The sequence below is a fragment of the Phaethon aethereus genome (genome assembly GCF_964289735.1).
Source record: "Phaethon aethereus genome assembly, chromosome: 8".
Lineage (NCBI taxonomy): Eukaryota > Metazoa > Chordata > Aves > Phaethontiformes > Phaethontidae > Phaethon > Phaethon aethereus.
Genome location: NC_138584.1, coordinates 32769488 through 32796645, shown reverse-complemented (window position 1 = coordinate 32796645; position 27158 = coordinate 32769488). Strand labels below are relative to the sequence as shown.

Sequence of the window (27158 nt, the reverse complement as noted above, 5' to 3'; positions counted from 1 at the left end):
GTGTCTCAGTGTTTTCATGTGCATGTCTTTCATTAGACCGTATGTGATGAATGCTCTACCCTGTCAAAGGATTTTACATACTTACAGTTATTCCATCCCTAAGCTATCGCTATACATGTTTCTGAAAAGCCATTAGCAGAATTGCAATACCAGAAATAAGTAAGTACTTCTGTGATTCATTTGCTCTAACAAATCAAGCTGTGTGAAGTATAAGCATATGCCAGCTTTTTGAGAAGGACAAGAGTAGAAATTGCCTAGAAGATGCAAAAAAAATCTCCTGGTTTAGCCTGAATGCTATCGAGAAACAGCTCTCTAACTAGGATGTTTAACATAAGAGGGAATGTACACAATTATAAAGCCATTCTTCCTGCTCGTTCAGTGGCATCACATGCTGAGAAACCTGTATACAAGAGAGAAAACAGAGGTGAAATAGCTGTTTATTGTAGAACTGTGTGTATGTTACCTAAAGTGCTATGTAAGCAAAATGAACTCTTTCAGTACTTATATCACTAAATGATGAACATTCAGCATCTATAATGACAGCTGGTATTCAAAACTTACTGTTAAATTTAACTGCATGACAGCAAAATAGCCGTAAGGGGCACTAAGCCTACAGCTTATACTGAATGAAGCCAAAATTAAAATTAATAAAACCCTTACAGGATCAGGCTAGAGATACCTAAAGATGTTAAATGAGATTTCCTTTTTGCTTAGACTTTAAATTGGCTAAACAATAAAAATCTTACCATCATGGACTTTGGTGCCACTTCTACAGCAAAAACAGTAAGTCCCCTATTACTTAGGCAGTTCTTGCTCTGCTCATTGTTGACATGAATAATCACTTTGTTTTCAGACTGCAAGTGAAAAAATATGAAGGAACCTATTAGTCTTAATGGTCAAGTGTCTGTTCTTTATGTAACACCTACACATGCCTCTTACTTCCTCTGACTTTGCTATTTTACAAGATAGAAATGCTTAACTATGCTGATGTCTGTTCTCTTTGAAGAGTAAAAATTTCAAATGTACCTTAGCATCGTCAGAGCCCAGATCCATTGTCAAACATCATTTAAGACTTGTTGAAATAACTTAAGCACTTTTGAAGATGCAACTTGGGAACACCATTGAGTGAGAGGACTATTTGCCACAGAACATTACTGATGCTAACAGTTTACATAGCTTCAAAATGTGACTAGGCAAACTTATACTAGAAAAATACATAAAGGGATTTTAAGTACAAATTAAATATTTCTCACTCAAGTAATCCTTGAACAGCAAATCACTAGGATGGCGATCCTTAAAAGTGTCACTGGATGCTTGCCCAATTTCTGTACTTGGAACATCCCCTACAGGCCATTTATGGAGACAGGATACAGACCCAGAAGAATCTTTATCTGTCATTTTATGGCCATTCTGATTTTCAAAAATCCTATCCCTCCAGTAAAAGGCCATTTCCTCAGGAGCTCATATTACATGTTCTTAAATTCTCACCAACCATGCAGGGATTCAGTGGAAACTAGGCTCCTAACGACTGAAGTTAAATGCCCAATGTAAGCAGTAGGAGCATCCTTCATATTCAGTTTCCCTTCATAATAAATGACCAGGATTCCTCACAAATCAAAGATACATCTCACAAAGGTGCTTGTAAGAGACACTCATCAAGATGTGACCTATCCCAATCTGCTGCACATGGTTTGTTTCAAACTTTCTTTTGAAAAAAACAGGTAGCCTTAATAGAAATTTAAAAAAATATCTGAGAAAATTAATGTAAGTATAATCACTTAAAAAACAGACGTTCTTGCTGTGCAAATGTTTCCAAGAAGAATCCAAGATACAAAACTGAAAGCTTGGGTAATGGAAAATTCATTAACCACCAGTCTATCCCAGGCAATACTCAGACACAAGACCTAAGGACATACTATACACCCTGCTATTCAGCTGTCTCTAGATAAATTTCAATTTGACAGACTGAAGACGTTGGGAAAGATTTGATTCCTAGACAATGCTATCCAACATTCTCTCTGTATTGAGAAACTGAATAGAAACACGGTTACTTTACACAATCAGCCTTACGCAGCAAAGTAGCTACCATCAGACTGGTGAGGATTGACCGCCCAAAAAAGTTGTCTCTGGTGCTCACAGTACAAAGCGTTTGTGGACAGCAGTGTAAATATGGTAATTCTTGAAATATGGTATTGTTGCAGAAACATAAACACTAGATCGTGTTAAGCTGCTTATGACTTTGATCTGTCTGTTCTGGAATCACTTTGGTGAAGCCCTTATTTCTCCATGGCAGTGAGATAAAGGAAAACAAAAGAATTATCTGTTGCCTAAGTATCTTCCTGTAACAGGAAGAAGGTCACAGAGATTCACCTAGCACAGAGGGTATATTATAGTAAGTCTGTGCTTTGGATGATAGGAAATGCCTCATTAACTATTTCTTTCGGCACACAATAGATTTGGTACTGCTTACTTCGAGAAATTTGAAGCTCTGTATATGCAAGGTCTTTTAATCTCCCCAGCTCGCACCCTGACTAGGGAGTGTTAAAAGACAGACACCTTTCTCTGCCCACTGATTAAATACATATGCAAGACTAAAACAGAATCCCTCAGGAACTAGCATATTTCCTTAATTTAATTACAGAAATAACAAAGAAACAATTATTTCTATTGAAATCATCAGTACAATAACTGAAGACTATAATCAGACTGCTTGCACTGCAGGAAGCTTAGAAGAAGGAGGATGCATAAAATTGCATTTTTATGATTTCTTTCCAGACATTTACAATGCAAAAAAGTCTCCAGCCTACAAATTCTAATGAGATTTTCAGGGAAGTGCAACTATTTGCTCCAACACAGAACAGTGGTATTTATGAAACCGAAATGGTATAAATGGCAGTAGTCAGTGATTTTAATCAGACAGCATCCAGTTGCCTCAGTACAGACCTCATCTCCTTCTCTGACATATCCCCAAACATATAAATAACTCCAGTATATCTACCCTAAAGGGCGAAGTGCAGATCTAAACCCGTAGTTCCAAGGAGCCTCGGCATCCAGTCCTAATATTAGTCCACCGACCCTCCCCCTTTTGCTTGTTTGTCCATTTAAAAATATACTTCTTGCTGTGATCTTTTAAGATTTAAAGCATCTTAGGTTTAGCATCTTACTGCACTGTAGTTATTTACTCAAAGTTCCTGATATAAATGAAACTCCGAATGAACAGCACATTCATTACGATCTATGCAAAAAAATTCACAATCTCTGATTCTCACCAACCACTTTTGCTAGGATTTACAATTCTTAGCTTGGATTAGCAATAAAGTAGACTTGTAAGACTAGCCAGTTAACAATTAATCCATAATATGCTTCTAAAATACAATCAATGCAAATCACTGCTCTTCTACTTTCTTCCACACACTGAAAATGTTAAGTAGTATAAATGCTGTAGCCTTTGGTCTTTCTGTCATTGTATTTCCTGTTTTGAGTATTTGTTTTCTGGCATTATGAACATCTTATGTCTTCAATAATCATCAAAATATTGAAAAATTGGAATCTGAACACAAACAAATATTCAGATTCTATATGATAATTAAAACTGCTTGCCTCATTGTAGTAAGATGTCCCTTTCAACAGACTCTTTTGAAGTCTGAGTCATATGTCAAAAAGAGCTTTGCATCAGGCACTTTTTTTTTTAGTGAATTACATACAGAAACTTGGTATCAGAAATATCAGAAAATGTAATTCTCAAAAATCATGCAAGGAGGGAGGAATAACAGACATCAACACAAAGTACCTTACAGAAGTGTCATGCCATACCTTATTTTCAATAACAGAAGTGATTCTCCTGCCCGCTTTGTAGGTATAGATAATTATATTTTCACAGCCATCCATTACTTTGGCCTCTCCTTTATTAACAACGGACTTACAAATAGCCTTGTTCAGTTGCCAGCTCCCTGCCTCCAGATATATGGCTTTAATTCTGGGTTTGCATTTTTCTGCATAGATGTCAATGACAAAGGGGCATGCCTGCAATGGAGAAAATTAGTTTTATCATCACTTTATCTGTAATTTTTCCCCCTCAGATTTTCATCCACAGCTCCTAAATATTTTCATATATGCTCCAAAGTAGAATTACGCAAATACAAGTATGTGACTGAATATTCAATATGGAAAACCTGAGAGCTGTGGCAATCTTTTAAACCAAATGAAAGCTCAGGACAAACAAACGTTTTTTCAGGCCAGTCACAGTACACTCAATACGCAGTTTGGTGCATTCAGCTCCAACATAGCAAACCCTTCCTTGGATAGCAAAACGTACAGGAATTAACATGAAGTATGAATGTATTTCTGAAATGTGTGTCTGAAACAAATGTGTCTCCTTTATCTGTCACACTCTTGCTATTTCTGCCACTTCACACAGATTTAAATATCTGCAGTGTTGCATTAAGCACTCTGCTCTTACAGTATCTTGGCTAAGATTAGTACATGTAACAACCAGAAGTTTCCATTTTCTTAGACTCAGTAATAACAGTTTGGTTTATTTCAAACAGCTATTGGAATCCACTAGGATTTCTCAAGTTCTGTCTTTAATTTGTTAGAGGGTCAATGCTGCTGCAATATCAATCTCTTAAATCATCTGAAATTGAGGAATTAAAGGGTTAAATTACAGACACAAGCTAAGTAGATGCACATTTTTAGATGAATGACTAAAGCGTTCGGAGAGCTACTTTGTTCTTTGGAAAGCAAAGGCTATAGCTATAAACCACAGCTAGTATGTGGCATAAAATACCTTTTTGAAATTTCTAACTTGATAAAAACCTCCCCCAAATCTTCTTTCTTAGAGGATAGCTCCCTCTTACGTCTGAAATGCAGAAAGACAGTTTGTAGTTGCTCTGTTAACCATACTCGCAGGGAAAGGAGAAAGTGCTCATCATTTAAAAAAAATCATTCACCATGATCTCAAGATTTTCACTGAGAGAAAACTGTTTCTCAATCATACTGAGTGTTTTGGGGTCTGCATATATTTGCTTCACATACGTATATTTTATATGGTGACTACACTGACCTGTTGTAGTTTAAAGAAACAATATAATCAGACTAGGATTTTTTAAAAATCAGCTTTTCTTGGGAATGAAACATAAATGATTAAATTATCTGCACATTTAATGTTTTCTTTAGTTTTTCATAATTTTTTTCTCTTCATTAAAGAGATCCTCTTTCTTTAGTGAGAATTATAAAGACTAACACTGATACTGTTTCTGTAAAAATAAAATAAATTAAAAAAAAAAAATCTATACGCACACAGAAACATCAGAGAAATAATCTCTGGCCCTGTAAAGTAAACAGCGTGCCATCCAAAGCCCCTTCATTAAAATGTTACGTTGAACACCTTCAGATACTCTTGTGAAAGGCAACAGTAACAGAAATAGCCATGCCTGAAAATGACAAGTTCTGAATCACAGAGGAAAAAAGTTATCTTATCCGCTTCTGTTGTGGCTTGGGCCAGGAAAGTGACTTTAAGCAGAGCAAGTCCTGCATTTTGTAGATTTGCTGACTGGTCACAATTTATCATCACTGTCTTGTTATCACTTCCCACCAGCAAGGTGCATGAATTCTTTCAATAGGGAATAACCCAAAATTCTTTCCTCTTCAACCCCACAAAATACTGGCTTTCTCTAAAGCAAAAGGCAAATTTCCTCGTTCAACAATGTCAGTGTTATCCTAAGAAACAGGATACCATGATGACTGAAAGACATAGTGTAACCCCTGTATTAACAGTGTTTGGACTGGATCACTGACCAATTGAAATCAATTTATGACAGACAGAAACAGTACTGCAGTTAAACATGTGCACCAAGCTGTATGTGAAGCAGTTATTTTTGCTATATGGCTATCATACCTCGGTCATTTCTAATGCTTTATTGTAGCCCAGAGACAATAAAGTGACCCAAAGGTCACTAGGATCCCCTTCACGGTCATTGGCTTCCATGAGATTCAAATCCATAAATCCTTGTCTTGTTAGTTCATTTTTTTTCATATCAAAATTCTCTGTTTAAAAAGAAATATAAGGTAGCACTTAAATGTCTGTTCTCTCTGCCAACACCCTTTATTCTTCCAAAGCCAAACTCTCACTTACATTAACCAGGTTTAAAAGATGGAGCCATCTTGCAGCCTCAGGCTCTCCAATACTATTTGGGAAAGAATGTCCTTGACCAGATACGTGCTCTTTGCAGAGCTTCCCTGTGGATTTTAGATAATGACTAGAAACAGCTGGCCCCTCCTATAACCCAAAAGAGGGTGAAATTTCAAAACACCATGTTGGGTGGTTTTTTTTTTTTCTTTTTTTACTAGCAGTATTTGTTGTGGTTGAGATTTGCAGACTGGGTTATATTAGGAATAGGAAATGAAAGTCTGCTGGGGCCAGCACCCTTAGTGCTTGAGGCCCTTGATATAGAAATGATTTACTTAGTTCCTAAAAAGCAGTAAAATGCCAGTAATCCTAACACCTCTCTCTTGATAGAATATCACAGATTGACCACTCTAATGTCAGCAAACACATAATTGAAATGTCCTTGTGTCAGAGATTTTTAAAAATGGTTTTCTCATCTTCATAACAATGCTAAATCTTTACTATATATTATTAAAAAGGGATTACCAATTTAATAAATCTATCTAAGGGTACAGATGCTATAATAAATGGCTTGAACTTTGGTGTTGAGATTTATGATATTCTCCTGAACCCTTCAACTGATTAATGACCTGGTAAAACATTCACCATATCCTCTTCTTTCCTCTCTTACACACTGCACACACACATACACTCCTCCTACTCATGTTGAGAGCAGTGCAGAGAGGCGTAACACTGACAAAGTCATAAAGTGTGGAAAAGCATATACAGGGATGAAGCAGATGAGAAATTCATTTATTGCAAAGTATTTTTGTATGAGCTTTCCATCATTTAGGAAAAGAGTCCAATATCTTAGAGTGTTTTGGGGAGAAACAGTTAACAGGACTTGCCAGATTTAAAATATTTTGGCCCAAATTAAGCAATGTGTCGTAGCCTAAGAAAAGAATTATATCAAACATGACATGAGCTGATATATAATGATATGCCATACTAGCATTTCAGACATAAGTTGCTAAAAAACTACATTTCTTATAGAAACTTCTGATTTTCATACAGTGGCTTGTCCACTCACTTCAGATAAACTGCCAATGCTTTGAAACCACTGCTTTCATGCACTATATTACTAGAGCAGTCTACAGCCCCTAGTGGTTGTATTCTTCCAGCCCTGTTATGAGGTAAACGTGTCCATCCTCAAGGCCTTTGCAAGCTTAAAGCAATGCCGCAGAATTCCTTTTTTCTTCAAAATTGACATTTGTGACCTAACGCTGCTTGTGCAAGCTGGCAAGATGTCCAGTAACATTGATGAGATGTATGAGCGGACAGAAAACAAAGTACAGCTGGAAGAGTCTTAACTGTCTGTCAGCTTACTTGTCTCACTCATGGAAGTCTCAGAATCTCATGTCTGACGTATAGCACAATATGGACAAACTGACACATCATATATGAACCTTCACAAGACAGATTTTTAATGAAAAACTGCTTACACCTTAAGAAAATATATAGTTACAATAGGCATTTTCTAAACAATCACCATAAGCTCTAGATGTCATTTTTAAAGCATCATAGACACACTAATTAAATGTCCCTCTCAACACTTTGTGAGATATGAAAGCAGTATCAGCTTAATCTGCAGAGAGGAGATTGATTAAACAAACACCTGTTACAGCTTAGTTCACCATATGATCCTTGATTAGAAAACCTGTAGTTTTTGGCAGCTATAAAATCTTTCACCTACAAAACTTCGCAATTAGCAGTGGGAGGAATTTTCTCAGCACAAGGTCAGTGGCACACAAAACAGAATGAAGCAAAACAAAGGACAAGAGGTTGGAAAAGGAAAAGAAAAACAGAGAGAGATGAGAATACTATCTACACGTGTTCTTGGTATAGGCTACAAAATGCTCAGTTCTTTTATGCTATATACATAGTAGGATGCTACAAACAACAGCTTACAAGTAGATTGATAGCCCTAATTAGTTATATCAAGCACAGCAACAAACTTACCCTTGCACACAGCCCATGCTTCCTCATCACATTTCTCACCACTAGTTCTCAGTTCAAAGAAATTGTATTCCTCCAAACTCAGAAGGCCATTTCCATCCAAATCAATTGTTTCAAATATATCCAATAAAGCGGCTCTAAAAGATGAAAAAGGCAGAACTATTTCCAAATACTTCTGTTTCCTTTACTGCCTCATAACATTGTTGATAACTATTCAGTCTATTTGAGAATATTTTGTACAAACAGTATTTTAGTAACATACAGCTTTTAAAAACTAGATGTTACTGAGAGCACACACTTTTGCAATAGTTGCCATGTCTATCTGGGAATATGACTCACCGGAACTCTTTGCTCAGAGCCAGCTCTCCATCTTCACCTCTATACACCAGTTTTGCTTCTCCAGTAATTTGTGGTTTTACTTTCTTCAACCTACAGCCTGTTGTGAATGGGAGTAGCCAGTAAATGCCTGATCCAAGCTCCCCTTTCCATCCAAACATCTACTCTTAAAGGAAGACAGACAAGTTGGTAAGTTACTTCTCAAATTATACTTTTGTATAAATATTACTAGAAATAAAGTGATTAATTACTTGCAAACTCTGGTAATGCTAGGTTCTTTCCTTAAAGAAAACATGTCTACAGCAAGATGCTGTGTGATGCCATTTTAAAGATACAGAAACTAGTGACTCTCTTAGTTCTAACAGCAGTTAGAAAAACATACAGGACCAGAGATGAGGGGAGAACAGTCATTACTAGAAGTGTCTAATAACAGTCCTATGATTTTCAGATTTGTAACACACTTAAACTTTAAAACAAAAGCTGCCAGAAGCAGGCTGACAAAACCCACCAAATTTTTAATTTCCTGCCTGATTTATCAGCTTTGTTCAAACTAGCAACAAAATTTTCCTATTTAAAAAGTCACAAGTGACTTAAGGCTTAAGAAGCAGGCTGTGTTCCCTGTGGCTTGGAAGGGGGAAGTAACTGAATGCTGCCATTTTTCCTCCCTTATTTCTGCCATAGAATAAGAACATTCTGCGCACTGTGAAGTTCAAAATCATATAGATGGCAAGGAGAAAGAACATTAAGGGAAATTTTAATAAATTTTACCTTTGAACTTTTGTTTTTGAAGGTGCAGAAATACAAGTGAGTTTCCACAGAGCATCTATACAGATAACCAGCAACTTGGCAATACTTGCCAACACACCACATGATAATATGGTCCTCACAGGAATTTCATTAAACTTCTACACAAGTGGCTTGCAATTCAGCCCATCCAAAGGGCATAACTAAGACAGTATTACATCTTACCTTGCATAAGTTCTGTCAATTTTGAAAGGGAACAAAATTCTCTCCTCTAGTCTGATTAGGTACAGTTTCAATTCCTTCCAAACACATGGGAACTCACCCATCCAGCATTAACACATACACTAAAGATATAACTATTAAAAGAGGAATACAACAAAAATATCTAACCTCTTTGTTTTGTTGTTCAGTAAAGCTCACAAGCTGTAGATTTTCTTGGGTTTCATTTTCCTTCAGAATATACAAAGCTGTATCCACTGACAACCAGTGACAAAATTTTCCTTAAAAGAAAAACATTCCCAACACAAATGCTTAATAACGGCACAGAATTGTTTTAATTTGAGCCCCAAAGTAGATATTTCCATGGTATTTATAATATCGATCCCTGTTAATGTAAGATGGGGAAGGATCATTATATGCTATCAGGATTTCCTTCCTATTTAGGCCAATCAGATAAAATGTTCCAAGTCTTTTGATTCTCTTAGAGATAATGATTACTATTAATAGTTCTAATAGTAAAACCTTTGGTAGTTAAGGAAGCTATTTTCATTGTTTTCTACCATTAGTACAACTTTATTATTTATTACTTTTCTTTATACTGAGGCTCCTAGATATTTGCAATTAAGGATGTTAGCAAAACTATATCATCTACTCTTCTCATGTTCTGTAAAATACTGGTAAACTCATCTTGACTGGAAACCCAGATTATGTGTAAAAGCTAGGGATACCAAAAGATGTAAATCTCAGAAGTGTAAATTTCAATCATTTTTAAGATTTAAATAGCAAGAACCCCCTACATGGGCATCATGTATGATTTGTTTTCCTTGGGTCGGATTGGAATGGAGGCCTCATCTTACGTATGTTGAATAGCTGCCACCTGAATCTCTAATTTCTTGTAACTGCTCCGTTCCTGAGGGCAATTTATCAATGAGTCATTAAGTGGTCTTCAAGTTAATCAGACCACAGCAAAACAATGAAAGACTTTCTATATACAGGACAATAATGTTGTGCAAAAGTAGAATTTTTTTTTACAAAAGGCAAGTAAGTACTCTTTTGGTTACACAGAATGTCTGGACAATCCTGCAGCATAACTATTCTAAGGCACAGTTTAAGAGGGTGCCACATGAAAAAAGAAAAGCACAACACTGAGACATTCTGTTACTCAAATCTGTTAGTATTGGACCACATTTCCTCACCATTAGAAGGCTGTTGATCAGCTTCCCATTTCAACCAGGTAGTAATTGGAAAAAATCAATATTTTCTGTCAATTATTTGCAGTGAATTTTTTATTACCAACCTCAGTCAGAATCAATTACCAGCCTGTAGCACAACAGCCAGTCCAGATAACTCTAAAACATCTTTGGGATCTAATGGCTCCTGTTTCACAGGATTAGAGAGGAAATAATCTGCTTTGGGAAAAAACTATTCCAACATGGCAACTAGATAAAGCTCCTTGGTAAATCACTGGAGAACAAAGCCAATAGCATTTAGAAAAAAGAGCACAAAGGCTGACTAATAACAGGTGGCTCTAATGCTGGGCTTCACTCCTTTAAGATGAAAATTGAAATAGGCAAAGTAAGCTATAAATCCCTCAGACGATTCATAATCAAAACATTAAAATAACATACTGCCAAAAAAAGCTATAACCTATTTTAAGTATTTACAAAAGTATTTGAGGTGGCGAATACAATATTCACTAAGTTTTGTATTGTTGTTTCCCACAAAGTACATTAACAACTTAAAGAGAGATTCTGCAAACAGTGCTAACATTTTAATTTTGTAATAAGAAAATTCACAAATCTATGGCCAAAAATAATCTAAGAGATTGGCTGACTCAAGGGAGAAAGATAATGGGCTTAGCTGATCTTCACTGCCCAGGCAGTGAGCACAAAATGACTAAGCAGAAAATATGGTGTGACAAGTTAAGTTATATTTTTAATAGGACTCTGTCAGTGGTGAAAAGTATCGCAGTATCGCAAAGTACTGCGAGTGAGAAGGGGAGAAATGTATCAGCAGAAAATATTTTTTATAGAGGAAAATTCTCCAAAGAACTAAAAATACACTTACCTTCTACCTGACGAACATTTAAAGGCTTGATGGTGATACATACTGTAGACCTTTGAGGTATGTGCAACTTGTACTTGTGACTAATGATTTCACCATCTTCTTCTAAGTAGAAGCATCCTTTGGATTGTGCACGTTGCCATTCCTGCAAACCAAGCAAATATTAGATGTTGCCTTGATCTTTGATCAAGATTAAAGCACCTTCTCTGAAATATATTAATTTGATGATTTAATGACTCCTGCATAAAATACACCACAAGATACAGCACTGATCTTTTACTCCTTTTTTAAAATTAATTTTCTCAAATAGTCCTTTTTGTAGTCAATTTTTGCAGAAGGGTTAGTAACATTGCTTCACTTGTGAAAATACTTGAAAAACATACAGATTACCCCATGCTCAAATAGCTGAAGTTAAATTTGAATTGCCATGAAGAATCAAACTGAACTCATTATATTCTCTTAACTGTGTGATTTAACACTGAAAGGCTGGAATTTTGCTACATTAGTTCAGGCCAATGAAAAAAGGAATGGAATTTATTAGCTGAACAATGAGGAGTTATTTGCTCAGACAAGTCACAAACACAAGTACTGGTCAGATTAAATGGTGGTTCTTGACTTCTGTTAAAGCTACTGGAAAGACATAAACTGAAAAATGTTGTATTTCTGAATAATATGGTTCCTAGAGAAGCCATGATTTTGCCAAGATGCTAAAACTGCTACATGCTTCAAATGTCTTTTTTTTTTTTTAACAGCAAGTCCCAATTGTCAATTTAAAATATAATTTGAATGATTTTGCTTTAGCAAAATAAAAATAAAGTCCTTATAGACACATTGTATGCCTTGAGGAATGGAAGACATTCAGATGTCAAATCCATGTTTGCCTTCCCTGGTCTGGATTAAGTCCATGATTTCTAGTCATTTTCCAAGCAATGGAAGATAGTATTTCTGAGTAGAGCCTAGCAGAAGGAATCTTTCCGTGTACTCAGCAGAGAGCTGTATCCAGGTGGCTATACCTGTGCGTAGTGTTCAGTGTAACAGTTAAGCTAACACACATTTGAGAAGAGAGCCTGTAAAAAATGGAGGTGTGCATGCAGCTGCCAGTAAGGAGGCTGGCTACTAACTCCAGCTAAGGCCAAACAGTCTTCATCAGAGTGCTACATTTCATTTCTCCTCTTAAAGAATCAGTTCTATTTACAACGCATTCATGCTCAGTTGATGGTACTTTACAGTCAATGACCTAAAGGTGTCAGGCAAGAACTGGACTTTGCTAGTGTACATACACCCAGGATGCCAAGTAACACACTTGGTAATACATGCAGCTGTGATCCTAAATTTAGATTTCTCTATTCAGAACTCTACGTTTCTTAAGAATATAGATCACTCAGGGACTTATGGATTTAAGAGCCTTCAGTCCTGTACCACAGTTTTGCCACTGATTTCTGTGGGAACAGGATCAACTCCTCTATACTAAGCATTTCTCATTCAAACGTTACCAAATTCATCTTCACTATACTCCTTTCTGCTTTAAGAACTTTTTATAAATTAATCAAAACAAAAAGAGATGTACTTTGAGAAAACTCACCACCTGTATTGGCATAGAAGGACTGCAGAATCTAATACTATCTCACTTCATTTTCTGCCTCTGAATCACTCTCATAAGTTGCACCCAAATAGCACAAACTCAGCTATGAAAAGAATCTTCACACTACAGGAATAGAAATATATCATGTTCAAAATATCAATGTGGATAAATACTAAGAATTGCGAATTTTATCTACCTGGAAGCTCTCTTAATCTCAAATTACTTACTATTATGGTAAGACTACCCTGTCCCATCCAAGATGTTGATCTAAAGGCAACAGTTATTTCATCCTCAGTACACCAAGAGTTTTGGTAGCATAGTGCATCATACCAATTTTGGATGTCAAATTCAGCTATTTGTATTTGCATACAGTTGGCAATATGGAGTACTTTTAAATACAAATATTATATACTTTGCAACTCACTTTCTGCTGTTCTTTGGAGCTTTGGGATTTTTAAAGAAAATTAAGACTTTGCTACGGAAGTTCTAAGAGACTTTAGAAAGTAAATACACTTCCTCAGAGCACAGGCTATCAAAAAGACAAAGATCAGTTAAGCTATCTAAAAAGAAAGTGGGACATCCAATCTGTGGTGGAAACTAATATCCAAGTCCCTCCTGTCCCATAATCTCCCATAATCTTTTCCAGTTAAGATAATATGTGGGATCCGGAACCTTTGACCTTTGTGGAAACCTATCTTCTCTGCCATCAGAGATGCAGAGGGAACAGCAGGCTGTTACAGAAACAATGACATCATCTCACTAGCTACAGCTACACTGCAAAATAAAAGACAGCAAGAAGCAAGGTGAAGCATTCAACACCATCATCTATACTGTTTAGCTGTTGGCTTATTCCATGCCTCTGTTTCAGATGACTACAACTAGTGCTCTTCAAGAACATGTGTATGCAGTTTAAAAAATTTTTCACTTCAGATACCACTTTCAAAACGGAATATGGATGTAACTGTCAATTTGACTTCCTGTGACCTACATGGTCAATATAATTCCATCAGGTTTTATAACCTTGCACACTCCATGCCATGACCTTCCCCACAGATTGTAACACACATTCTTGGTTGGGATGGAGAGACATAAGATTATGAATGGCATTGGAAAATACAATTTCTTAAACCCACAACACTACTACATGGATTCTAGGAAAAAAAGCAAGCCAAGTGCCATTTAAAGTAGACAAAATCTGCCCAAGAGGGTGCTAGGCCTAAGACTTGAGGGCGTGAAGCTGCCTATGATACTTGGTCCACAGAGTCAGACATCAGTCCCTGGCCACCTTTTATGTAGTGGTGTAGACCTAATTAACAAGGCCACCTAAAAATTTTATACTGAACTTTATCCACCAGACTCCATTTGTAGTGATGGGCTAAGCAAAAGGGGTCCAATCACAAAGAATAGTTAGCAAAGAAGGGAAAAGAGACAAAAAGTTACTGGGACTTAATGGTGAGGGTTAAACACTGAGCAACAGATAGGGTTCTCTCAGTCAAACAAGTGGATAATGGGAGTTGGTATTAACATTAGAGTCAATATAAATCAGTGCTAGAATCTGAATATGTAGCTTAGTCTATTAAATCATTCTAGTACTATTCCATTCTCAGTAAACTATTTATTCCAATACTTGCATGACTCCTAACTTGTCTAAAGTGTATATGCAGTAAGTGGAGATATTTCCTTAAAACTTGACACAGCTGAGGTGACTGGTTGTGAGCTCACTTAGTCTCTAAGCTTAATACCTTACAAAACTGTTTGAAAAATTAATGACATTTCAAAAAAGATCAAAGTCAAAGGGTCTGGTAATGAAGCAACATGGCTGTTCTTTGAGACATAAAAGTGCGTAATATAAGTTTCAACAGCAGTCCAAATGTGTTATAACTATTCAAAACAATACCGTGACAATTTTCATGTACAAAAATTACTTTAACAACCACGTCCTATTCCACTATGGCAGTGGTCTTCAAACCATCATCTCACAGACGGAGAGTAGCTTTGTCCCATTCGTTTACCTTCCATTTTTCTAGCTGTTATTTCAGAGGAAAGGCTATCTTTTTTGCAGTTTTGCATACAGATGGACATTGTTAAAACAGGGACATCAAACAGTCAAAGAAAGCAGTAAAAATATCTCAAGAAACAATGTGCAGGTTAAGATGTCAGCAACAGTAAGCAGAAGTTTGACATCACTTCAGAAATCAAATACTAAACTGTTATTCTTGCAGAGATCATAAGGTGGTGCTATATTCTCTGAATTATCCATGCCAAATTACAAACAGGTATGTAAATTTAGGAAACTAAAAGATAACTTTCTGGTTTGATTTTAGTATCTCACTTCAAAGCATAACAGCAGTTGTCAAATAATAGCTAACAGTGGGAAATGTTTGTATTAGAAATGTTAATCATGTAGAAATGTTAGGGACTACCTGCTGCTGCCAGTGCTGGTCACTGCCCAAATAATGCATTCCACTGCTATTACAATTTAAGTTATTATTGAAATTGTTGACACACTCATGCACAATTGCAAATAAAAAGCTGTGTTTGTAAGAGGAATTGCTCCTATGATTAAATCAAAGAATTTCAGTTCAATGCTTTGTCTTGTATAAACCTGTTCCATATGCACAGAAAAAGTCTTGCTAGTTCAATTGCATGAGGCTGCTTCACAGATATGAGTGTGAGCATATAGCTGTTTCTTTCAGGTAAAAGCCTTTTCTCAGGTATTTCTTTTGCTACCCACTGTGCGTACAGGTCTTTCACTCACTTCAGTTAGTGAATGCAAAGGTGAGAATCCTTAGCAGGGATAATTTAACTACCCAATGCAGAGAGAAGATTTTAGAACACGATACACTGCTTGCTTATTGTGTTAATGTCTTTCAATCTTGACTAAAACGGACACAAAGAATACTTTGCAGAAATTCAAGATCTCCATTAGCCATCTTTTAATTAACTGTGATTCAGCTACAGATGAAGCCAAACAGGTCAGCATGTTGTTGATGCACATCTGTAGCACTTGCATAACTGTCTTTCTTTTTTCTCCCCAAAGTTATTTACATGGCTTTGAACATGTTACAAAACTCCACTGACAAAAAGAAAGCACATGAAAGAATATACTATGAATACATTCCATGTTTTCTAATTTTTTTTTAAATTTAGATGTTCATCGTGTTTTCACTTCCACTGTTTTCTTCTATCAGAAATGTAAAGTTGGCATTGGTCCACCTTCATGATGGCAACACTTTCTTACCGTCCCAAAAGGACATGTGAACAGGTGCAGAAAAAAAATATATATATATTTCTGAATATAAGATAAATAAAAAGAATTTTTGGGTGCTAGATTCTGATCCGCACCACAAATGAATCACTGTGTATTCATTCATTGGTTTTGACAGAGTTTGTATTGTGCCCTTAATAATTTAGGGTTAAAACAAAAAAAGTAGTTCTACTTACACCTTTTCATGTTTATTGACTGATTTCAGTTTTTGTATGATGCTAATCAATAGTAATCGATATCTGCAGCTGCTTTTTTTCAGTCAGTTCTTACTAGCTTGTACAATGGAAGAGGAATCCAATATTGGGAAACTGTGCAATGGTTTTATATACTACATATCACGTTTGAACAAGGTGAAATTGCAGGTTAAATTGCATGGAGGTCCAGATACCTAAACAGACTGCAAAAAATTCCTTTGAGATTATGTTTTTAAATTTTAATATAGAACAAATGTCACTGTATAGCAATGTCGAAGATATAAAGGACTTCAGAGTTCAATAACAAATACAGAGTTGTTATTTGAAACAAAAATGTAACTCATGAGAACAATCAGTTCAGTTTTCTAGCAGCAGTTATACTATGTGGTCATAACCATTTTTTCTCTTTTATACAGGAGTCTCAAGGTGCACATTTTTAATGTATTCTAGCAGTTTCCAGTTAATGTTTTATATTTTTACAGCTATTATTTTCTGTTGAAAGAAAACTAGTAAAGGTTCAGTCAAGAAAGGGAAAACAAAGGAAGAAGATCAATATTAACACTCTACAAATATTGACTTAGCAAAGTGACTTTGTTGTCTTTCTCCCACAGGAATTTATATTGAATGAGTGATTTATTTAAAAGAAAATACTGATAGAACATATTAGTCTAACTAAAAATCAATATTTTCAGGCTACAGCGTATATTTACAAAGTAATGTCCAACAAACTGAATATGCTCACAGATCTGTTATTTATTTCCAATTACCTTTCATATAAAGGTTTATGATACACAATCTTTCAGACTACTTAAGCATTTAAGGTTCTTGCCAACCTAATAAATTATTAAATTTTAAATTTCTCAAAAAGTCATTAAACGTTTTATCCAACAGTGGTTTCATTTATAAAAAACACACTTTGTTCTATTAAACCTTCACACCTGAAAAATTATTTTCAATAACGAGATGTCAGCAAAACCAACAGTATATAAAAATGTTAATAATAATATGCATCAAGAAACCTCTCGGTAGTTTATAGCTGCCCTTGACAAACTATTAATAAAACATAAGCTAAAAATCAGAGAAAAACGGTTTCTTTTTTAAAATGCAATAACATATGTGCCTAGAGGAAAACAGCATAATTTCAATAGGACTAGCTTACATGATACCTTCATTGTGTCTGGCTCAATTAGCTTTGTGTTTCTGTTGCTACTGGCACCCATGCTGATAGTGGTAGAAATGGATGCTTTGCAACTTTGAGCTGACGAGGGTCTTGAAGGAGTTCTGCTATCACCTATAGACATAGATACTTAGTTACAATTACATTATTTCATTTATAGGCACACAGAGAAAAACTGTATGACAAGAACTTCAATCCGATAAGCTGACTTCCCTTATAATTATGTAACATTTAATAATTCATTAGCCAAACATCTTTACTTCCCTGACTGTACATCCCAGGCGAATGGGCATACGAATGGCAGAACCTTGGAACCAAATCTGCCTGAAGGACAAGAAATTGTTACCACATAATTCCATTTACTTTTGAATCAAGGTAAATCTGTCTTAAGTGGATAGGTTTAACCTGCTTCTAATTTAAAGTTATTTATTTTCATGACAATGTCATTTCCCTGCCAGATAGCACATCACTTATGCACAGCTGCCCAGTGCAATCTCCTCCAAGCCTTTACTTTCTGGTTCCTTACATTCGGGCAACTCTGCTAGTATGATTGTTGATTTAGCTACATAAACTCAGTCTTCATCACTGTTCTGTGATTTCTGCGCCTCTTCAGTATTGCCTAGAATTGAAGCAAGTTAAAGTAAACAGCGGACACTACATGCAAATATTTCATACATGGTACCTTGGCAGTCTGTTAGCCTGTGGTCTTTTTCCAGGTTGGGAAGGTTTTTAAGTATCTTTGTAACTTCAGGAAGAACATTAAACTCTCATATTGATTGTGCTTGAAAAGTAGCCTTGATAATTGAAACAAACAGACTGCTTAATGATAAATGTTTAAGGTTTCATCTCTGATCTGGGAAGGAAATAAATTACTTCCTATATCGCAACATCTGAGCATTCATTTTCTCTCTTCCCTCTGGACTGTGCCACAAGACAGTCAACAAAATGCACTCTTAAGAATTCGAGAGCTTCAGATCATGGATGCAGCCGAAGTCTATTTGAACATGGGGGTCAGATATCCTACTGAAACATTTATGCAATTGCTACAGTAGAAATGAGTATTAGTCAATAACATCCTCACTAATCTGAGAAAAAATAAACAAATACTCAGCTGTTCATTGACCCAGAGCATGATCTCCAACAGAATGAAAACTCCCAATATGAAATACAAATACCTCTTGGTGCTACTTTGTGATCAGTTTTCCTCGAGATTCTTGGTGGTACTTTTGACACTGGCAGTATGATCCCTTCAGAGGAACTTTCAGCTTGACTTCCAAACTGCTGTTGTCTCAATCGACTATCAACTTCCAGTTTCTCTCTTGCAGTCTTACAGCATTTCTCACTGGTTGTCATGTATAAGTCACAAAACTTTAGATGAAGATTAAAATGTAATATTAGCAAGGAAAGGACAGGTCAATACATGTAATGCATTTTTTCTTAAAGCTCAATATTAATATTAATTTTCATGAATCAGAGTGACCACTCAAGTGACACAGTAAAATGGAGCCAGGAGGTCCAATACTGAAAGAAAATTAAGTGCAACTTTCAACCCAAGGGGTGATTTATATTTATTTCTAGATATTTGAAGACTGATTTTTTTTTTTATGTGGGATTTTTAATAGTGGATCGGTTTTCCTCCTATGAAACTGTATTTGCGTACAAAACTTTGTGGACTGTTTGTTAGGTTCAAAACTTAGTTATTGCTTCGAGATGATGTCAGAAAAACTGATAAGATGTTGCATCTTCAAAATTAGATGTTCAGCATATCCTGTAATGTGCCCCAGAAAAGAAATTATGAAATGTCACAGGCACAGCAACTCTCACTGATTAGCTAAGTTTGCTGTCAATTATCATCTTTATCCTGCCATTCTCTTAACTCTTATCTTCACACATGCTGTTAAGTTTTGCGCTAATACATGAAGTTGACTTGTAGCAAGTGACCTTTTCAAGGATAATAGCCAGGGCAGTGTGTTGTGAGATACAGTGTAGGAAACAGAAATATATACCAGCCCATGTTCCAGTACACAGTTAGAGGGGGCTGGAGTAAGGTCATCAAAGGACCAACACATGAAGATGCTATGTGTTGCATTTGATAATGCCAATACTGTCAATAACATCAAGCCAGTAACACAAGAACAAATAATATCACTCTGTTTGCCATACCTTGTTGTAGTCAAGTTTGTCACTGCAGTTAAAATCAGCTTGTTTAATAATGGCACTCACTTCATCCCGAGTCATTTTTTCGCCTCTCTGCAATGAAAAACAACTCCGTTTGGGCTCCTAATCAAGCATGCTGTTCACCTACAGCGCACATTTAATAAAAACGCAAAGATTCTTTTACTATCCTCTCAGGGAATCTTATCTTGCAAATAGATTTAAATGGATTTTGATTTGAATCATCAAAATAGAGGTCAACATTGTAAAAAATTACATCCCTACAATGCTACTAAACACTGAACAGATGAATTGCATCAGTTTATGCCATGTTGTGGTGTCACCTACCATGAATGACGCTTGCATCAATTTCAGAAAAATCTTCCATTAAGTGGGGAATCCCAACTTTCAGTCATTTTTACTTACACTGTAGGCTGCCAACAACCAAAAACTAACTTTGCAACAGTTAGTTTCACTTGTTTACATGAGCTATCCTATTATCCCTACAGCGGGCCAGTCTACCTCTGCAGTTTAGTTCACTGGAAGGATTACTCCAGGCATGAATTTGCCACGCACCTCTCTGTACCTGGAATCATTAGTGTGAAGCCCAAGCAATTTCTCCCCTTTTGGAGCCAAGTCTGAACTGCATGTCAGAACACCATCTTGAGTGCCCCACTCGCAGTGTGGGCATAAGGTACGTCTTTCAGGAAGAAAGTATGTCTTTCAGCAATTTCCTCTACAGATGCACAGGGCTGTTAGCAATGACAGAGCAAGATATGATTGCTGCACAGAAATCTGCTTCACATCATTTTTCAACTATAAATGCATGGTGTAAACTTTGGACTGAAAACTAAGCTGAACTTCATTGTTGGTAAACATGTGATGTGGACATATGGTCCCGGAGCCATCGTGGATTGCAACAAATCAAATCCAGATCCTCCCCTCTTTGAGCAGCACCAGTTGCTACTGCAGGTACATCTAGCAAGTTCTTCAGTCTGGGTCTGTATAATGCAATGCCCTGACTTTATGTAACAATACAGTTTATAGCTCTTCATGGCACAACTACAGTAGCACTCAACATCTGTTACTTCTATCTTCTGTTATATAAAGACTATTTCCTTACCATTGCAACTGTATCTTCATGTAAAATGAGGATTGAAGGTTCTGCCACAACGTTTGCAGTAAACAAGTAATTTTTATTGTGTCAACCACAACAAATACAGTAGGTAAATTGTTCAGTCCTTCTATCCCAGTTTGCTCTCCTCTGCATTTCCTTAAAGTTGTTTTATTCTCACTTTTGAGCACTCTACTAGAATTCTACTACTAGTCCATTTTTAATTGTCACTGCTCCCTAGTGTTTGTGCTGTGCAGGATGGTTGGCTTTTACAGTGAAGGAAGTTTTTTGGCTGTACAAAGCATAAAACCTGACAGAACAGAGAAAGAAAATCATTGTACTCATCTATGATGTACATCCACGCAGTTTAAAGTCAGAGCATCAGCTCTATACCAACTTGGATGACTGTTTTGTTTCAGGGGGTTTGCTTGCTTGCTTTGCAGATCCTCAGAGGACCTGCATTTTAATCTTGTCAACACTCATCACTCTAACATACTCTTGCTAATGTTTTCTTTCGAGTTCCATCGCCTACAATCTCATAATATCATAAAAACCTCAGCTGCTATTTTTTTTTAAATTCTTTTCTATCCTTTCAGATGAAGCCTTAAAATATGGTGGCAGTTCAGCAGCTAAATAAGAAGTTCCAGATATTTTTTAAATGTCATCATTTTAAGTCACATCAATGACGTGTACAGGTAAGCCTTATGACATTTGCGTACTTTGGGTTAATAACACATAATCTCTAACCAAAGTATTGACCTACCCTAGCACAGCTTATCTTAAGACCCCAATGAACTAAACATAAGAGCCAGTGAAATCGCTGTCAAGAGAGAACATCATAGCTATGATAAAACTAAAACACCAATGATGATATTTTGGATATTATGGATAAACGTTATATTTTAACTTTGTATCTGAACACACATAGACAACTTGTGAGGGGAGAACAGCGAGGGTATGTCATTAACTCTCTTGGTAGAAATTTGTAACCCCAAAGGGCTGCAGAGGGGCCCTGTAGAGAATAGAGAGATTTGCACTAACTGAACCAAGGGAGAGACATGTACTTCCTCTTCTGTTGCTCCACTGCAGTACAGATAGTGTTTCATTCTTTGAGAGTATTAAAAATATTTTCTCTGCCAGCTTCCACCTTCAAGGCACGATTGCTGAAAGAGACTGACAAGTTATCAATTGCAAGACTATAAGGGGGAAAAAATGGAAGAAAAATTAGACATAAAATTGAAAAAAAAAAATACACAAATCAGTTATCATGTGGTTTTTACACATTCAGAATAATTTCCAAAATCTCTACTGATGTTTAAAGATGGATAATTAAGTTTCTACTGATACTTACTGTTGTAAGAATTTTGTAAAGTTCATCATGCAATATATATCCAGTGTTATCGGTGTCTATTTTTCCAAATGCTTCGAGCAACTCAGTTTTTGTAGCTGGTTTTTCTTTTTTTAAAATAGTACAAAAATCATCAAAATTCAGTGTAGTCGTTTGTGAAGTCCAATATTTATTAACCGTCTTCTGAGATGGATTTCTTCCAGCCTGTTGAAGTACTAAACAATAAAACACAATATTAAATATATATATTCCAGCTGTCAGCAAAGGACTTTTCTCAAAACATCCTTTAATCACTTTTAATTTTCAGACTCTTTTTTTTTTTTTAAGCCAAATCAACCCAAGGGAAAAGCAGGTCTGAAGGACAATTTTGCTTATAGTCTCAATCCTCTACTGATACAGACTGATTGTGACCTTCCCCAGCCCTGAGTTCTGCGGTTTGTACCAGAGAGGTTCAAGCAGCCTGAAGGGCAGATGAGCTCACTCACATACTCTTTTGAAAGGAGTCATGAAACAGGTAGTGCCTGGCATCCTAGATCATCCCTCACTAACTATAATCCAGCACAGAGATGACATTGCCGCACTGCATATGCAATCACACCCACTTTCTTCTACAGAAAAGTCACAGACTGCTCTCTGGTTTCTAACACAGCAATATCACAGGTAATATTTTGCTTAAAGGCTCACATCTGCAGCCTCCACTTACTCGTGTGCACTGTTCTACTAAACTCAACGGGAGTTTGAACTCTCCCTTAATCATTAAAATCAAATCATTAATTAAGCAAAATATCCATGAATTCAAAGACAGTCTCCTCAAGTGACAAGTGTAAAATTCAGCCCAATGTCTGTATCCCCCACCTTAATATCAAGAACCTACTATTTGTAAGCTTGTACATTATTAGATCCTATTTCTACCAAGATCTACACAAGTCTTTCCATTTACTTAGCAAAGAACTGAGATCTACTGTAGAATAGACCTTAAACAATCTTTCATGTCACTTCTATACATTGGAACTTATCAATTCAAATTATGCAACATGAGTTCCAAATGTAAAGGAAATATGATACCAACAGACATACATTGCTATGGCCAACAGCCAATACCATACATGCAACTAGTCCTACTGCTTCTACATCTGCCATTCTTCAAAATTAATTTGCTGGATTTAGTTACCTTCTTAGAAGTCTTTACTGAAAACATCCTTTCATCAGTTTTCAGTGTGAAGAAGGTATTATGTTAAATTGAAATTAAATTCAAATGCAGTCTATCTGAAGCTGGAAAGATGCTTTTATATCTTCCATATAAAGTTTTTTAGAAAAATACAAGAGATCCTTCATTTCTAGCTAGGCTGGCAGCTTGATTTTTAGCCAGCTGACCAGTGACCAAGTATACCAGCTGAGAGCAGTTCAGCAGCATCTGTGAAATGAGGTGGTGGCATCATTACAATTCTCAGCAGGCAACCATGTCACCATAAAAACAAACAAACAAACAAAACCAGACACCTTTGTTGCTAATCTCCAATTGAATGCCAAGGACTAAATAAAGATTTCTGCCCTGTCACCTCTACAAGCAGAGTGAGGAGAATACAGCAAAGCTTACATCTTTACCCATGCAACGCTTGGGCACATAGCAATTGTTCAAGGACTTCAATGACAAGGTCAGCCAAGGAAGGGCAGTTACTCTGTGTTTGTTTACATGGACAGCCGAGTTCCCTGGAATGTCAACACAGCACAATATTCACTTACATTTAACAGAATATCCTTCAAATATACAATTCTGTATTTTTATATATCCAGGGAGATCAGACCTTGCCATAGCCTACATGCCTCCCACATTTGTATTTTTGAAAGTTCAATTAGACTGCACGTTTTTATTTATATTTCTTTATAGATTGATTCTGCTAAATACCTTAAGTAATAGTACAACACAGGAAATGAAGCTACTGCCTATAAATAAGTAAAATTCCTACAAATATAATTTTGTAGAGCCAATCTCTAAGTGAATATTTGACCGTTTATAGTATTAGCCAAACGTCATGTAGCAATAGATGCTTAAACACTGGCCCCACTCATTTGATAAATGCCAGAATTTACTTAAGATGCAACATAAGGCTATAATAACTTTCAATGTTTACAAGTTTTAAAAGATGTTCTTAAAGATCTCTGAACAGACTGGTAGGCTGAGCTACTAACTACCCTTAGAGAGCTGACCTTGAAACCAAAATGCACAAACACTTGCTACGTAGCAAACTGGCTTATGGATAGAGATGAAAGCCAAAGCATCTATAGAAGAGATGACATTTGTTCACACCACTCCTATCTTAAAATCCAGATTATCCAAAACCTTCATTAGGATGTTATAAAAGCACTTTTATTACAGCTGAGAAAGCCTGGATAACACTAAGTCACATGCTGGAAGAATGCGCTTGCTAATGGGTAGAACTTCATGTACTGATACAGGGAAAGAAGCTAAAATCAGCGCACCAGTGAAGCACACTCAGCTTTTCTAGTGGTGGATTCCACGTGGACATCTCATGTATTTTAGGCACAGGCAATGCAGCCATTAATGAGAAATATATTTCTTCACATATGCAGACAAAAATAAGGTCCCTAGAGTTATAACTAAATTATTTGATAGCACAGCATGTTTTTGCCTTCAGCTGTTGTTTGTTTTATTACAAACAACTGCAATACCATAGTACACATACCTTTTGCTGGCATCATAATCTATGAATCTTGAGAGAGCAACCTGTAATACCACCAATCCCAAGTGCATTCTGAGCTATACTCCAAAACCCACAAAAGAGAAAACATTACTTTTTTAATTATACGTTTTGATTATTTTTATCTAACTGAAGGTTTATGTTCTCATGCTTGCTCTGTTAACCATGTGAACTGGAAACATTTGTTCCATTAAAGCAAGCTAAGATTTTCACATAATCACAAAACTCCAGGTAGAAAAAGAGGACTGAAAGACACTTTCACAGGTTCCCTAAGACAATCCCCGCTATTACATGCAACCACGAAACCATACAACTTTTTTACGAAAGGACAAAAATGTTCTAAGAAAAAAAAAAAGGGGGGAGGGAAAACACCCCCACAAAAAAACAACCCCCCAAAAAACCAAACCCCAAGCATGGAAAGGCATAGTACACAATCCTACAACTCCAAGAGATGGCGAAGTTGATATTATATTTGCTTGAGAAATTTTATCTGGGATAGTGAAACCTATTCCACAACTGAAACAGGTTATTACTCAGTCTTGTCTTATCTTCTTCCTTATCTCACTCAGCCACTAAGATACATTATAAAGTACTCTATTTCCAATACACAGTCCTAACTACCATTTTTCAGGTAAACTTTTGTAACTCTCCTAATAATTCCATGCAAGGAGCTTTTTGAAATTCCACAGGTTTTCAAAACAAATTTTATTAAGCTTCACAGCTTTCGGTATCTACTGACACCTTTACTTAGTACAGCTGAAGCATTCAGAGATATCTCTTTTTCCTGTTGTATCGCTGACAGCAATACTACTTATACACAAATATAATACAGAAGAAAAAATGAAAATTTTTATTTTAGTCTATGGGAACACTGTAATTCAGTAGGAGTTCAAATTGGAGTAAGAATTCTTATGAAACACCAGTGTTCGAAACAGTCCTTCCGATCACATAAAGTTGGTAAAGGCAGTATTTTCACCTATTATTTTAGGGGTAAATTACCATATCCATGCCTCCAGTAACAACCTCGCCTATGAGTCTGCAAACCTCTGTGTCAATTAATGCCAGTTATCATGGAGTTTTTCTGTGCCAAGGCAATTGCCCACTATAAACTGAACTGAGACCAACTCACTTAATTGTTTGTCAGGGATAGGAAAAAATTTGCAGAAATGTCACAATCAAAAAGAAGTACCTAGGCCCACCTCAAGTAAGCAACAATGCTACCCATCAAATTTGGTGTTGTTCAACAACTCACTTAGGTCCCCTGTAAGCTGTCAGCTGGTATTGACTTTTGCCCATTCATACTGGTGATTTAGAGATAAAAAGCTCTGTACACTATTCCCACTTCCACAAGTCATCCAACACCTAGCAACAAAGATTAAGGATTTGAGGAAAATGGAGAACATTGAGGAATGGTAGTTTCTATAAACTTCAAAAAATCACTATGTGACATATTTTATAGCAGGTAAATGATGAAAATGACTTCAAAGATACAGCTGCCAACACTGGAAATATGAACCCTATCTAAAATTACTGTAAACTCCTTAAAACAGTTACTGAGTTTATGCATTGGGATACTCTCACTACCGAATTGCTGACTGCTGTTTGTAAACTACCCACACACAATAGTTATGGGGAACAAAATACCTAATCATTACCTAAACTGAGTTGTTCTTTTGACTTAATATTTTCTAAACTGCTTTTTAAAACAGTTAGATAAGCTGCTCGGCAATTCATGTAAAAGATGGCTTCTTCTGCATGCTGGGACTTCTTTGCCTGGGAACTTTCTGAGCGTGTGAGTTTCTGAACGGAGAGGGACGTGTTACTCTCAGGACTGCTCGCCATTCTGTGAAGAATACAATTGCAGTTAGAATTTGTTATTCTCTTGCCTGTTTAATAATGTCTCTGCTTTGTTCTCTGAAACACAGACTAGCACAAATTATCCTAAGATCTAGGTCATATGTTTTCCATTCTCTAAATCTGGGATGGGAATACTTACCTACGCTTGTTAAGCACCACAAGATCTGCAAAAAAAATTAGCTTGAGCTCTACTTATTGTTCACAATTTATTCTTTCTTGGCAGTAAAAAGTTTCATTTTATTGTATTTTAGTTTAATTT

At 36.3% G+C, this 27158-nt stretch overlaps 1 protein-coding gene across 1 annotated transcript; it reads right to left on the bottom strand.

The window, feature by feature from the left end:
* Positions 1–325: 325 nt before the first annotated feature.
* EFCAB7 (EF-hand calcium binding domain 7) lies at positions 326–26884 on the bottom strand (the record flags this gene model as incomplete). Its single annotated transcript, XM_082003220.1, has 13 exons — positions 326–400; positions 747–854; positions 3814–4023; positions 5897–6045; positions 8126–8259; positions 8462–8619; positions 9593–9702; positions 11489–11630; positions 17696–17820; positions 18882–19074; positions 19870–19956; positions 22326–22537; positions 26698–26884. The coding sequence occupies 13 exons, from the start codon at positions 26882–26884 to the stop codon at positions 326–328; spliced, it is 1890 nt and encodes a 629-aa protein (XP_081859346.1).
* Between the last annotated feature and the right edge of the window lie 274 nt (positions 26885–27158).